Source organism: Sceloporus occidentalis, unplaced genomic scaffold, assembly GCF_023333645.1.
Source record: "Sceloporus occidentalis isolate IW3139 unplaced genomic scaffold, rSceOcc1.0.p SCAF_2, whole genome shotgun sequence".
Classification (NCBI taxonomy): Eukaryota; Metazoa; Chordata; class Lepidosauria; order Squamata; family Phrynosomatidae; genus Sceloporus; species Sceloporus occidentalis.
Window position 1 is genome coordinate 38,246,239 of NW_028316982.1, and position 13,916 is coordinate 38,260,154.

A 13,916-nucleotide genomic window follows, 5' to 3' on the forward strand; every position below is an offset into this window, starting at 1 on the left:
AAAGGAACACCAACTAAGGTATGCAGACAACACCATACAACTAACAGAAAACAATATAGACTTGGAACAATTACTAAGGAAAGTTAAAGAAGAAAGCATAAAGGCAGGCTTACTGTTGAACGTTAAGGAAACAAAAATAATGACCATGCAGTATTTACATAAATTCAACCTGGATAATGAGGAAATCAAAATTGTTAAAGATTTCCCATACCTTGGATCAATCATTGATCAGAACGAAGAATACAGTCAAGAAATCAGAAAACTAGGACTGGGAAGGGCAGCTATGAAATGCATTTAGACAAGATCCTAAAGTGTAAAGATGTAAGACCAAAGTTAGAATCAGCCAAATCATGGTATTCCCCATCACCACATATGGATGTGAGAGCTTGACAGTGAAGAAAGCAGATAGAAAGAAAATCAACTCATTTGAGATAGGGTGCTGGAGAAGAGTGCTGAGGATACTGTGGAAGAAAATCAAACAAATGGATAATGTTCATTTTTTAGCACTAGAATTTGTTTACTTTCCTCTTATTCTCTGTGAAGGAGGCACATCTTCTGTGGCCCCAATCTGAAGAAGATTGTTGATAGATTCCAGGAAAGGTTTGTGCTTGCTAGAATTCTTGGACACTTGTGAGGGAATGAACATGTCTGGGGTTGATCTGGGCAAATTCTAGCCTGTAGTCCTGACTGATGGTAGATAGCACCCACTGGTCTGAAGTCCTCCGCTCCCAAATCCTGGTGAACTCCGGTAGTCTACCCCCTAACTGAAGGGGTTGGCGTCATACCTCCTAGTTTTTATGCTGGCCCCTGTTGGCTGGTTTGAGGTCTGGGACGGTTGTGGAATGGGCGTTGTCTGGGCTGTTTCCTCTGTTGCCCCAATGAGGCTAATACTCTTATAAGTCTCTTGACTTGAAGGAAGCATAAAACTGGGATGAGAAGCTGGATCTTGTGGAACAAAAGGAAGACTGGCCTGGATACTCAGCAGAAGGAGACAGGCAAGAAGTGAGAACAATAAAGTAAAGGCCCTATTCTTAGTAACTGAAAGAGAAACAAGTAAACAAAAGAGGAAACATGGTGACTGGAGCCGATGGCATCACTGTGGTTGGAATCACATAGTGCGGTAACTCATGGTGTCACCCCCCCCCCCCCCATTGACCACTTCCCACACCACACCATACAGAATCCTCAGGAATGTTTTTTTGTAAAAATGTTACTCATAAATTGGAATTTCTATATATCACTGAATGTAATGGCTATAGTTGTGACATAAACAACTAGCAAAATTAAATTATACCTTTGCATTACAATATTGTGTACACATTCTAAATATTTACATGTACATGTGGTGAAAATTGGGTAAGATGTTATGTTTTTAAATGAAATTTTAAAAGAACAGTTTTTTGAAAAATTGTTCAATGTTTTAATTTGTTAAAAAAAATTTTTTTAAAAATTAAAACTTTAAATGTAAACAACCTGGAACCTATCCTTTCCCCTTCCATTGAGCCTATCACACTCACCCTATCTCCTCAGTGTTTTAAAGGGGCACAGGCAAATGCCATAAAAGCCAAAAGGCAAATGTTTGAGGAGCAGCGGTGTCACTCATCTTTAGGATGTCACCTGGTGTGGTCTGTATCCCCTGCACTCCCCTAGTGATGCCACTGACTGGGGCAGAGCCAAAGAAGTGCCAGAAGAGCAAAGTCAGGAAACAAAACTGAGGCATACAGGAGAGTTGTCACTGTCTATAGGATGCTTCAAAGATCATTACATGTTTCCTGTCTTTAGAGAAGAGGAAAGGACAATCCACATGTAGGATATTCTAGCTCCTCATCACAGGTAAACCTTTTGTTTATCTTTTGTTATTTCAGTGAGCTAGGTTTTATTCTTTCCTTTTGTCCTCAATACTCCCACTAGACCAAAAACGCATGAGATAAAGGTTAAACACCATTGCTCCGAGAACTTCGGAAAAATTAAATCTCTGACATTTCAGTGTTTGATGTAACCATTCCCAGCATACAGTATATGTGAAATTTTGCAGGGTGTGATAGCTAGTTCCTCTGTAAAACTTTCCAATGCTGCAAAAGTGTATCAACAAGTCATATTTATTATGCATATTTAGCCTGAAATGAATACTCAGTTTTAGCTTCACCACAAGTATTAGCAGACCTATACTGACTGGAACATGTAGATCACATACACAAAAATTCTCACAACAATGTTTTCTTTTCTAAATAATATTATAATATATAAAATCCTAATGCTGCAGACCTTCAAAATGTTTTAAAGGTAGTTTCCCCTTTCTTCAGAATCCTTAGTTTCTAAGCCCAATAGAATAAAAACTGGTAGCAGAGAAGAAAACTAGAGGGGGGGAACTGTCCGCCATTAATCTCCCGGTCCATTGTATGCCAAGTAGGGCTTGGATGAGGTGATCCTCCATTCTGGAGTCTTTCCATCTGATTTCCATAGGACTGTTCTGTAAAGTAGTTCCCTAGTGTTTGCAGTGAGACTACAAAATATCCATTGGACGGAAGATTGTCTAAATCCATTGTTTGTCTCGAGCAGAATAAATCCACTGGAATTTATGTGAAGTCAAAGGCTTTCATGGCTGGCATCCATAGTTTTTTGTGGGTGTTTTGGGCTATGTTTCCATGTTCTAGAAGAGTTTCTGCCTGACATTTCTCCAGCATCTGTGGCTGGCCAGCCATAGATGCTGGCGAAACGTCAGGAAGAAACTCTTCTAGATCATGGCCACATAGCCTGAAAAACCCACAAAAAACAATGGAATTTATGTTGTTGACTTACCATTCAGCAATTCATTTAATGGATCTGCTCTAGTTGGATTAACAATTGAATTTAGGTCACAATCATAGTAAGTGGCAGCATATAAAACCACAAAAAATAATGCCATGCTATTATATACATTTTTAATTGAGTGGATGAAGAATATTCCTCAACTTGCTTACCGATGGTTAATATAGAGCAGATGCTATGTGCATTTTTCCAAACTTCCACAGAAAGAACCCTCTGCTTTGTGGTCACACAACACATTTCTCATAAGCACTTTCAGTAGTGCCTCAACATAAGTTCATAAGATATATTGAGCATATTGATATGGGAAGAGGCTCTTCAGTCATTCAGAATTTTTAAGATAAGTTTAAGATCAGTGCTAATACCTTGAATTGGATCTAGAGGAAAATATGAAATCTTTTAAACATGGAGTGAGTGAACCCAGAGGTGCTAGCCAAACTTCTGGCATCTGAATTCTGCACTAACTGAACCATCAGAGGCATCTTGAAGGGAAATACCCACCAGTTGGACAACTCCATGTACAATACATAAATAAGATCTCTTTTATAAATTGGCTTAGAAAACCATACAGACTTTATAAAAACCCTTACACTTAACTTTTTTCTTAAATAAAAGAATAGAATGTCGTTATTTATTAAGTTATGTTTTTATCAAGGAAAGTCAAAATATACCTGCTTCCCAAACGATTTGCTGGTTTCTTCTCCAAGAACAATTTACAGATATCTTTTGTTGGCTGATCAAAATTAGCATGCTCAAACTTAGGCTCATCTTCTAAGGTTCTTTTTTTAACTTCATCTTTATTGACCTTCTCTTTGAAATCCTTGAATGGTGTTCGACCAGCAACCATCTCATAAATACTGCATCCCATAGCAAACCAGTCAACAGGGTAACTGTAACTTTCTTCATTTAAGATTTCAGGAGCCATGTATCCATTCGTTCCAGCCTGTGACAATCAAACATATAGCTTTAATGAAAAGTAATTGATATATTCAGAGAGGATTCTGCAAAAACCTGTCCATTGAATATGGGTTTTCAATATGTTCCCCAATCCCTTATGAAGTTTGGTAAACTATGGTTAACCTAATCTGCTCCTAAATCCAAATGCTAGTCCTAAATAAAAAGGCTTTAAAAACCTATCTCTTCCAGCAAGCATACCCTCCCGACTCTTTTTAGAGAAATATTCCCCAATTAGATTAAGATACTTGATAGCCTATAACTGTGACCATTTAATTTCTTATTTTAGATAATTTTATTGAATATTTATGATTGTAATTGAATGTTTTAACTGTTTTTATACTGTATTATGACGTTTGTCATAGTTTTACCTGATGTGAACCGCTTTGATCTCGAGGAAAAGGGGGTACACATCCCACAAAAGGCATTTAAAAAATCATGAAGAGAGGCCTTCCTTTGGGTGCCCTCATCATCAGAAATTTCCCAACAGACACCCTTCTTCCAATGAAATGTTCCTAACTTTGTCCAACTCCATGCAAAGGGCAGGGGGAAGATTTCAAAGTATATCATACAAGGCAATAAAAATGGAATTTTAACAGGATCAAAACATCTTGGGCTGCTACTCATCACACAGTGCTGTGTCCATCCTGTTGCTGCTGCTGCCTTGCATTCCACTCATTACCGTATTGCACCTTTTCATTGATGGGGAAAACCCGTCAATAGGTTTCCAATCTCACTGCTATTCCAATGCGGCCTTCATGCAATAGGTCCCTTTTGCTGCTGTTCTACTCAGGCAGTCATGTGTTGTGAGCGGGCATGATTCTGCTCCTCTCCCCTGTAACGATAGTGGTGACCAACATCTTGAAGCCAGCTGCTGTGTACAATTCACACAGCAGCCAGCTTTGTGAGGCAGTTGGCAGCCGCAATCACTCCCCCCCCCTTCCACCTAGAAGATGGCATTTGGCAGTGTGTAAAACAGCTCATGCTACCATGGATCCCTAAAGCACTAGCATGGGGAAAAGAGTGAAAAGAAATTATGCCAAATTGGTATGCTTCCCTTTTAAACTAGCACAATTGTGGTGGTACAGCAGGCTGGTGGGATAAAGTCCTTCTTTACACAAACAATTTCGTAACTTAAACCAGCACCTAATAATTTTACCAATTAATGTTCCATTGGGATTGGCCTTCTGAAATTCTGTTATTTATAGATATGTTCCTCCCTTGTTCTATTTTGGTTCAGTTGATGGAGTTAAAATGAAATTTTCAGTGTGGTTTAATTAAGCCGAATGCATTATTATTATAATCCACATTTCCCCCCTGTTCTATTGACACATTTCATAGGAATGTTATCCTATTATATTTATTCATTTATTTATAGAATCATGTCTGTGTTACCTTCGGCCCCCAAAGACATTTTCCCTATGACTTGCAATTTGAAATATTTTCCAAACAACACCATAGCACAGGAAATTAAAAATAGGAGAGAAACCTATTAAAAGGGTGAATTTAATGTATTTAAAATTACTTAAAAGGCATACAATTCAGAAAGCTATTTTAGGCTCAATTAAAGCAAAAACAAAAAATAGACCAGTCTAGCTGTCTTGAGTTCCTCAGTTGAGGCACTTCCACAAAGAAGGCTCTGACTTCCCAGGCTCACACAGTATATATATACCCAACTTTTTCCAGTCAAAGCATTCTCTGAAGATGCCAGTCACAGATGCTGGTGAAACGTCAGGAAGAAAATTTTCTAGAACATGGCCACATAGCCCAAAAACCCCACACAAAAACATGCTTTGACTTGTCTTTGTACAAACCCGGCTTTCTTGGGTGGTGAGATATACAGAAAGGCCTCTGAAGCTCAGTTTCAACTATGGCCAGGTTCATATAAGTTCACATGAGAACTTTGAAAAAGTGCTTTATTTTTGTTATTCTTAGAAGGGATGATCATGTTTCTGGTGAATTAGTGGCTCCAATCTGGCTATAGCTCTGATAGCAAATAATGGGGCCTGAACATACAGGCCAAAATAAAGCTGCTTCGGGTCACTTTGGAGACATGCTATTTAAATGATGCATGCATCCTAAGAGGCCAGAAGCCGCATCAAAGCCATGCTTCAGGCCTAAGGACCTGATCGCAGCTTTGGCACACAAGATGCGTGTGTCATTTAAACAGCATACCTCCAAAGTGACCCAAAGCAGCTTTATTTTGGCCTGTCTGTTTGGGCCCATGGTCTTAAAATCAAGGATTTCAAAAGATGATATATGGGAAAAATAAAGGCTTGTGAAAATGAAAAGTGGTGGATGCAGGGATCTAAGGAGATGAGCAGGAGAAGGGAAAAGGTGGCTGCAGGAAAGATCTCATAAAGAACCAGGGATAGGAAATGTTTAAAAATGGTTGGTAGGTAAGTGTGATCAGTCAAGGAGGTTTTAGTAATCAGGCAACTCTGGTCAATCAGCAGCAAGGCTAAAATGGCTGCTGCAGGTTAAACTCAGTTGTATATACCAATGAAAATTTACCAAACTCTTGTGTTCATATTCAGTTTGGCACAGTGCAAATCCATTTTATATAAATTCCAGATTAAAAAATATTGTATGTGAACCTGGGAAGGGAAACACAGAAAACTCATGTCTTTTCAAAGGTACTGGAAAATTATTCATACTCAAATACATATTCTTATTAAGCCGGATTTGAAGTCTATGCTTTCATGTCTACGTTCAAAATGTTTACTATAGGCAAAACTGGATTATCCATGCAATGCAAATCCATGGAAGGAAAAAAGTGACTAGTGGGATGCCACAGGGTTCTGTTCTGGGCTTGGTGTTGTTCAACATTTTTATACATTTCTTTCATGATGGAACAGAAGACATGCATAGCAAATGTGCAGGTGACACCAAATTAGGACGAGCAACTAGTATCCCAGAGGGCAGGATTGGAATTCAAAATGACATTTAAAAACTAGAGAGCTGACTCAAAACTAAAAAAAGTGAATTTCAGCAGGGATAAATGTAAGCTACTACATTTAGGCAAGAAAAATGAAATGGACAAATATAGGATGGATGACACCTTGACAGGTAAAAAGAATCTAGCAGTCCTAATAGAGAACAAGTGAGACATAAGTCAACAATGTGATGCATCAATCAAAAAGCCAATGCAATTCTAGTCTATATCAATAGGAGTATTCTGTTAAGATTGAGGGAACTAATAGTATCACTCAATGTAGCTCTGGTCAGAACTCACTCAGAATACTGTGTCCCGTTCTGGGCACCACAGATCAAGAAGCATATTCAGAAGAAAGCAACCAAGATGGTAAAAAGTCTGGAACTTAACCCCTATGATGAACAGTTTATGGATCTGGGTATGTTTAGCCTGGAGAAGAAACGAATGAGAAGTGATTGATAGCCATATTTAAATACTTGAAGGGATGTCATATCGACAGTGTTCTGGTATCTGCCATTCCAACAATTAGAACATGAACCACTGGATTAAGATTACAAAAAAGGGATTCTACCTAAACATTAAGAAGAACATCTTGACTGTAAAAGCCATTCAAAAGTGGAATAGATTGCCTTAGAAGGGAGTGATCTCTCCTTCCTTGGAGGTCTTGAAACAAAGGCTGGATCACTCCCTTTGGGAGAACTTTAGCTGTGTATTCCTGCATGGCATTGGATTGGATTAGATGTCCCTTGCACTCCATTCCAACTCTATGATTATAAAGCCTCTGGCAGTGAAAGTCATTTCTGCCTTTCCAGCTCATATTTCCTCTTTTTATCTCCCCCTCCCCCGGCTGAATTGGAGTTGGGAGAATGCTGGAGGAAGTCTGGAGAAACACATACTTTTGGTGTCAGAGTGCAGAATATCTGCAGTAAACAGTGAAATAAAGCTTGATCTGGGAAAGGATGGGATTCCACTCAAGCCAGTCTTACTGTGTGTACCTGCTTAGAACAGGGAAGATAAACAGCAGCTGCCTCCAGAATCCCTCACTGACCATGTGTGAAGAACAAGAGAGAGAGGGAGAGAGAGAAGACAGGAGAAAAGATAAATACTTAATACTTCTTTATTTATAAACCTGCCTTACTAGCTAAACCTGCCTTACCTGCCTTACTAGTATATTTTAAAAGCATAGATATATAAATCTGCCATAAAAATGGAAACCATAAGGTGTGTGGAGGATGGTGAAATCAAAAAGTCATTCTTGGGTGAATGTTGAAAGAAGCCTTCAAATGGTCCCTAGAAAGTTCATATGTTTTTGTTTACTTATGCAAGGCTTATCTGACCTGGTTGTTTCATTTCACATATGCATGTTGTTAGTTTTGAATAAAATGTTTGCTGAAATGTTGAAGTGTGCTTCTTTTTTGTGGTGTAATCATGTTATTTCTGTCTCAGATACCAACATTTCTGGTAAAGAAATAATGCCCTGGGACACATCTACTTCATTAACGGAGGTATACAGTTAGTGGTAATTACATTACATGGGGGTTTGGTTCTGGGGCCCCCATGGACAGGGAAAAAACATGGATACTTGTGTCCCATATTATCCAATGTGTGGTGATGTAATCATGTCTGTGTCAGTACAGCATGGCAATATGTGGACACTTCAGTCTGCGGATTGCTAGCCAGCTGATGTGGTGGGCCCACTGCATTTTTCACAATAATTACCAAACTATCATAGTAAGGAAAGAGCTTCTAAGTATCAGGGAGGATTTTCCCAATTTCAGCTTCAAATTTACTGGTTATCTGGTGCTTAACGCAAGAAAATTAAGAAAGATTTGATGGTCTTGTATGAAATGGTTTGTATAGCAGTGTTACAATTGTGTATATCACCTCTCTACAGTAATCTATTTCCTTCTCATGCCAAGCCAAAAGTGTACCATAGAGACAAGCCAGGGCCGGGATACTATACCTCAATTACAGAAATAGGCTGCAATCCAACAATGCATGTATGGTGATATCTACTAATTTGGCTGTCTTTAAAACAAGATTAGAAAAAATCATGGTGGATGCGGTTATTAGTGGCTATTGGTTATCTATTACCTTCAGGATCAGAGAGAGCATGCTTTTGAATGATAATGGGAAATGTCTATTACCATCACATCCTACTTTTGGACTTCCTGAAAACAGGCCATTGTATGAAACAAGATGCAGGATTAGAGGGGCATTTGGGCTGATCCAGCAGAACTCTTTCTATGTTTATACACTAGAACTATGTACAACATTTTCAAGACCTTTTGTTTCTACATTAATTTTATATCCTTTCATATTTTAAAAGTGGGAAATAGTTAAAAGGGAAGAAATCAGTGTGGCTCAGCTATTAGACTGGGGAGACTGGATTAAATTGCTACTGACAAAGATACTGGATGGCTTTGTGCCAGCTGAAATCTTCCAGTCTGATAGGCTGGTTGTGTGCCTTCTGGCTTGAATACTATTGGTAGTCCTAACTTGAACAGGCCCATTAAATCAATGAGATTTATGTAAATGTTGGCCATCATCCAGCAAATTATTCAACAGCTCTATTCTAGACTGGATTACCAATAGAATTTAGGGCTGTGTATAGAGTGTTGTTGAGTCTAGACCCTGTGACCCATGGTGCCAATCTCAATTCTAACATGTAAAAAAATAAGAGAGGGAGAAAGACAAGGTAGCATGGGGCATGCTTAGTACTAACAAAGATCCAGCTCTGTCTTTGTTTACCTTCATAGAATGTGTCTTTGTGTAATTTTAGAGATCCTTCACCCCCTCTGCCATACACACCATAGCTCACACCATTTACAAAGGCCGACATGCCTTCTATGTCACATTTTTAGATGGCAACATCAGATGAAGAAGCAGAAACATGCTTTTACTTACTTAGGCTGCAATTTTACCAATAAATACCTGACAATAAATATAATTTAACTTAGTAAAGCTTAGTTTTGAATAAACTACAGGACTACATTTTTATTTCAGCTGTGACTGCAATCCTAAACACAGTTATTATAGAGTAAGTTCCATTAAACGCCATGGGATTCACTTGTGAATAAATATGCACAGAGTTGCATCTGTATAAAATATAGTCTGCTCACTTGGCTATAAAAGCATAATTCAGTTATACCAGAACTGAATTTCATTGGTTATAGCAGAGCCCAAACTGACTACACCTTTTCTCTCAAAATAGCAGAAGCTTATGAAAACAGAGATAGCACCATGGGGTCACATTCACAGGTTGAGGCAGTACATTTTAAACTGTATAATACTCATTAGCGTTAATGAGATTTGGAAGGCTAAAAGACAGTGTATTAAGAATGTAGTCACTGGTTTTCAAAGCAAGAGTAAGTTAAAGAAAGCCAGTTACGTTTTTCCTCTCTAGGTCAAAAGAGAAAAGAAAAGTTGTAGTGTTACTGTTTCCCCCCCAAAAAATGGTGATAGTAAAAAAAAAAAAAAGAAGAAGAAGACAATCTAGCAATGATGAAAAATTGCTTGATGAAAGGAACCCCATCAACACACACAGGAAACAGTGCTGGAGCTGAAATGGCAACAAACATACTGATTACAGTTGTTAGAGTCTTAGCACACCATAGGACAGGGATCCATGTATAGGAGGCCTACCTACCATCTAAAGAAATCCATCCCAGTCTGTTTACTGAGGGGGACTTGTAAAGTGGCAGCCTGTGGAATCCACAGGGGAAGAAGCCACTGTGTGATTCTCACAACCATGTAGGGGTGAGGCACTGATGAAAGGTCTCCAAGCTGGTTGTATTCCAAATGCCTCAGCCCTACAGATCCTCTATGGTGATCCCCAAAGCAGGAAACAGCCACACAGATGCTAATTCCATCTTCCACAAATCCAGCCCAAATTACCTTCCCCAAGTTGTGGTAAGTATAAAGCATCCACAAAACAAAATTAGCAATCCATTGCAGGACATGACTATACCAGAATCCACACGTGCAACTCAAGTCAAAGGAAGTAAGATGGGGAAGTCTACCAAAGAACAACTAGCTGGATTCCCAACTAGGGAGCATTTATTTCCTTGAGAAATGGAATGAAAAATTCTTCCAACATCTGCACTGGGGAGCCCCATCCCCAGCCAGCAACCCACCCTGCAGACTGGCTGCCTTTTCATGCTGTTTAGGAGGAAGCTGTGCTTCTCTGTGAACATTCCTAGCCAGGTGCAGAAAATTGTAGCCTCCTTAATATCTCCTCTCCTGCAGACAGCAAAGAAGAGCTTCTGATAAGCTGGGAACTCGTGCTTTTGAAAAAGCATGGGAGGATAGAACGAGAGAAAGGAACGACACAGCATAGTAGATAGGAGAAAAAAGCATTTGGGGAGAGGAAATAGTTAAAAGGGAGGAAATCAGTGTGGCTCAGCTATTAGACTGGGGAGATTGGATTAAATTGCTACTGACAAAGATACTTTGTAGCTTTGTGGTAGACTCTTGTAGACAGACAGTCTTGTAGACTGTTGTACATAAAAGGTCCCAGGAGCAATCCTTGGTATCTCCAGTCAAACAGTAATAGGGTGAGATCAGGGAGTGAGGCTGTATGGAGTTTTGAATGGTAAGAAGACAAGGCTCCCCTTGTTTACAGCCGTCTCCATTTACATCATGTAAATGTAACCCTGAAATAAACCAAGACCCATTTTATATAATATGGGAAATTTTCCCTAGAAAATAAAATCAATTTCTGATAGAAACAGCCAATTTTTTTATCCACAAATCCAGTGCAATAAGTGATTTGCATAAAATAGACCCATTAATATTCACTTCTGTATCAAAAGATACTGTACATGAAAGAATGGAGGATTATTTTACACTTTCCTAATATTTTCCTCTTATTTTATCTATATTCCCTCATAGCATCATAATACATGAACAGCTGCATGCACCATGTTTGTACAACATATCCACAAAATCCACAAGTACAAAATATGTGCCCTAGAAGTGAACAGGGCTTCAAGTTAGCAGACAGAGTTACAGGCCCTACTCTGAAGAATTAGTTTGATTCATTTTGGTGGGGATAAATAAAACGCATGATACAGCTTGATGTCATAAGGGTCATCTCACATGTGCTTGTTTTTCCTACTCACATATGAGATGGAAGCTGCAATAAGAGTATCTGAGAAAAATAATCATCAGGAAGAGATGACACTCCAATGGAACTGCTACAATCCACACAGATAGAATCAACACTAGTGTTAACCAATATATGTCAACAAATTTAGAAAACAAAACAGTCGCCAACAGATTGGAAATGATCATCCACAAAAAAGGAGACACAAAAGACTGCAGCAACTATAGGACCACAGCACTAGTTTCCCATGCAATCAAAATTATGCTCAAAATTCTGCAACAAAGACTCCAACCATACACTGAGAGTGAAATCCCAGAGGTGCAAGTGGGATTCAGGAAAGGAAGAGGCACCAGGGACAACACTACAAACATACGATAGCTAATGGAGAGCAACAAGAAATTCCGGGGGGGGGGGGGGGATCAGCATGTGTTTTATAAACTACAGCAAAGCATTTGACTGCATAGATCATGAAAAACTATGGATGGTTCTTAAAGACTTGGAGTCCCATCACATCTGATAATCCTGATGAGAAATCTGTACCTAGGACAAGAGGCTGCTGTTAGAAAAGACTAGAGTGAAACAGAATGGTTCCCATCTGGCAAAGCAGTCAGGCAAGCCTACATTCTATCACCCTATTTGTTCAACCTGTATGCAGGAAATATCTTATGAAGAGCAGGCTTAGGCTTGGAAAAATGAGGAGTAAAGAAGGAGAAAGGAATATCTACAATCTAAGATACATGAATGACACCGTATTACTAGCAGAAAACATCTCAGACTTGGAATGATTATTAAGGAAGCTGAAAGAAGAAAGTGCAAAGGCAGGCTTAATGCTGGACATAAAGAAAACAAAAATAATGACTACAGAAGAATTACATACATTCATCCTAGACAATGAGGAAATAGAAATAGTAAAAGAGTTCCCATACCTTGGATTAAACATTGAACAAAAAGGAGATTGTAGTCAAGAAATAAGAAGAAGACTACGAATGGGAAGGACAATTATGAAAGAACTAGATAAGATTCTAAAGAATAAGGATATACAACTGAACACTAAGGTTAGAATCGTCCAAGCCATTGTATTCCCCATCAATGGCTGCAAGAGCTGGACAATGAAGAAAGTAGATAAGAAGAAAATCAACTCATTTGAGATGCGGTGCTGGAGAAAAGTGCTGAGGATACTGTGGATGGCCAAAGAGTTGAACAAATGGGTCCTTTAACAGATCAAGCCTGAAGTTTCCCTGGAAGCCAAGATGATCAAACGGAGGCTTTTGTACTTTGGACACATCATGAGAAGGCAAGACTTATTAGACAAGACAATGCTAGAAAAGGTGGAGGGAAGCAAAAAGAGAGGATGACCACATACTAGATGGATAGACTCTATTAGGGAGGTCACAGATATGATCTTGCAGGACCTAAGCAGAGCAGTGGAGGACAAACAGTCTTGGAGATGTCTCATCCACAGGGTCGCCATGAGTCGGGGTCGACTAAAAGGCAGTTGACAACAACAATGAACTCTATATAGAGCACTGGCAGACAAACCTTGGCTACTGCAGATGTTTCATTTGATAACTCTCACAAACTCTCTTAACATTAGCCATGCTATTTGTGGATGATGTAGGCCAATAGGTCTGAAGGACATACATTATCTGTTTAGATATACAGTGAAGTATTTTACCATTTTCTAAGTGTATTCCTTTTCACCTCTCTATGTAAGGTACTGCACTTAGGGAGAAAAAATGAAATGCACAGATGGGGGGACACCTGGCTGAAGGAAACTACGTGTGAAAGGTATCTAGGAGTCCAAGTAGACCACAAGTTGAACATGAGTCAACAGTTCGATGCAGCAGCTAATAAGGCCAATGTGATTTTAGGCTGCATCAATAGAGGTATAGTGTCTAGATCAGGGGTAGGCAATCTTTTTGAGCCGGGGGCCGGGTTGCTGTCCCTCAGACAACTGGGGGGCCAAAATAAAAAATAAATAATTAAATATTTTTTTTAAAAAAATTAAATATATAAATAAACCAGGAAAAATGTAGGACAAAATTTTCAAATGGAAGACACTTTTTTTAAAAAAATGGAGGACACGCGAAAAAATTTGCTGATTTTTTAAAAAAT

At 38.9% G+C, this 13,916-nt stretch overlaps 1 protein-coding gene across 2 annotated transcripts in view; it reads right to left on the reverse strand.

Annotated features, from left to right (window-relative positions):
• The window catches only part of LOC149318170 (rhodopsin kinase grk7-a-like), a 56,455-nt gene that overhangs the window by 9,191 nt on the left and 33,348 nt on the right, over positions 1–13,916 (reverse strand). For both annotated transcript variants that reach the window (XM_089509130.1, XM_089509129.1), the window contains one exon: positions 3,477–3,748. In XM_089509130.1, the coding sequence (XP_089365256.1) occupies positions 3,477–3,748 (272 nt within the window). The remainder of the gene's footprint in view (positions 1–3,476; positions 3,749–13,916) is intronic.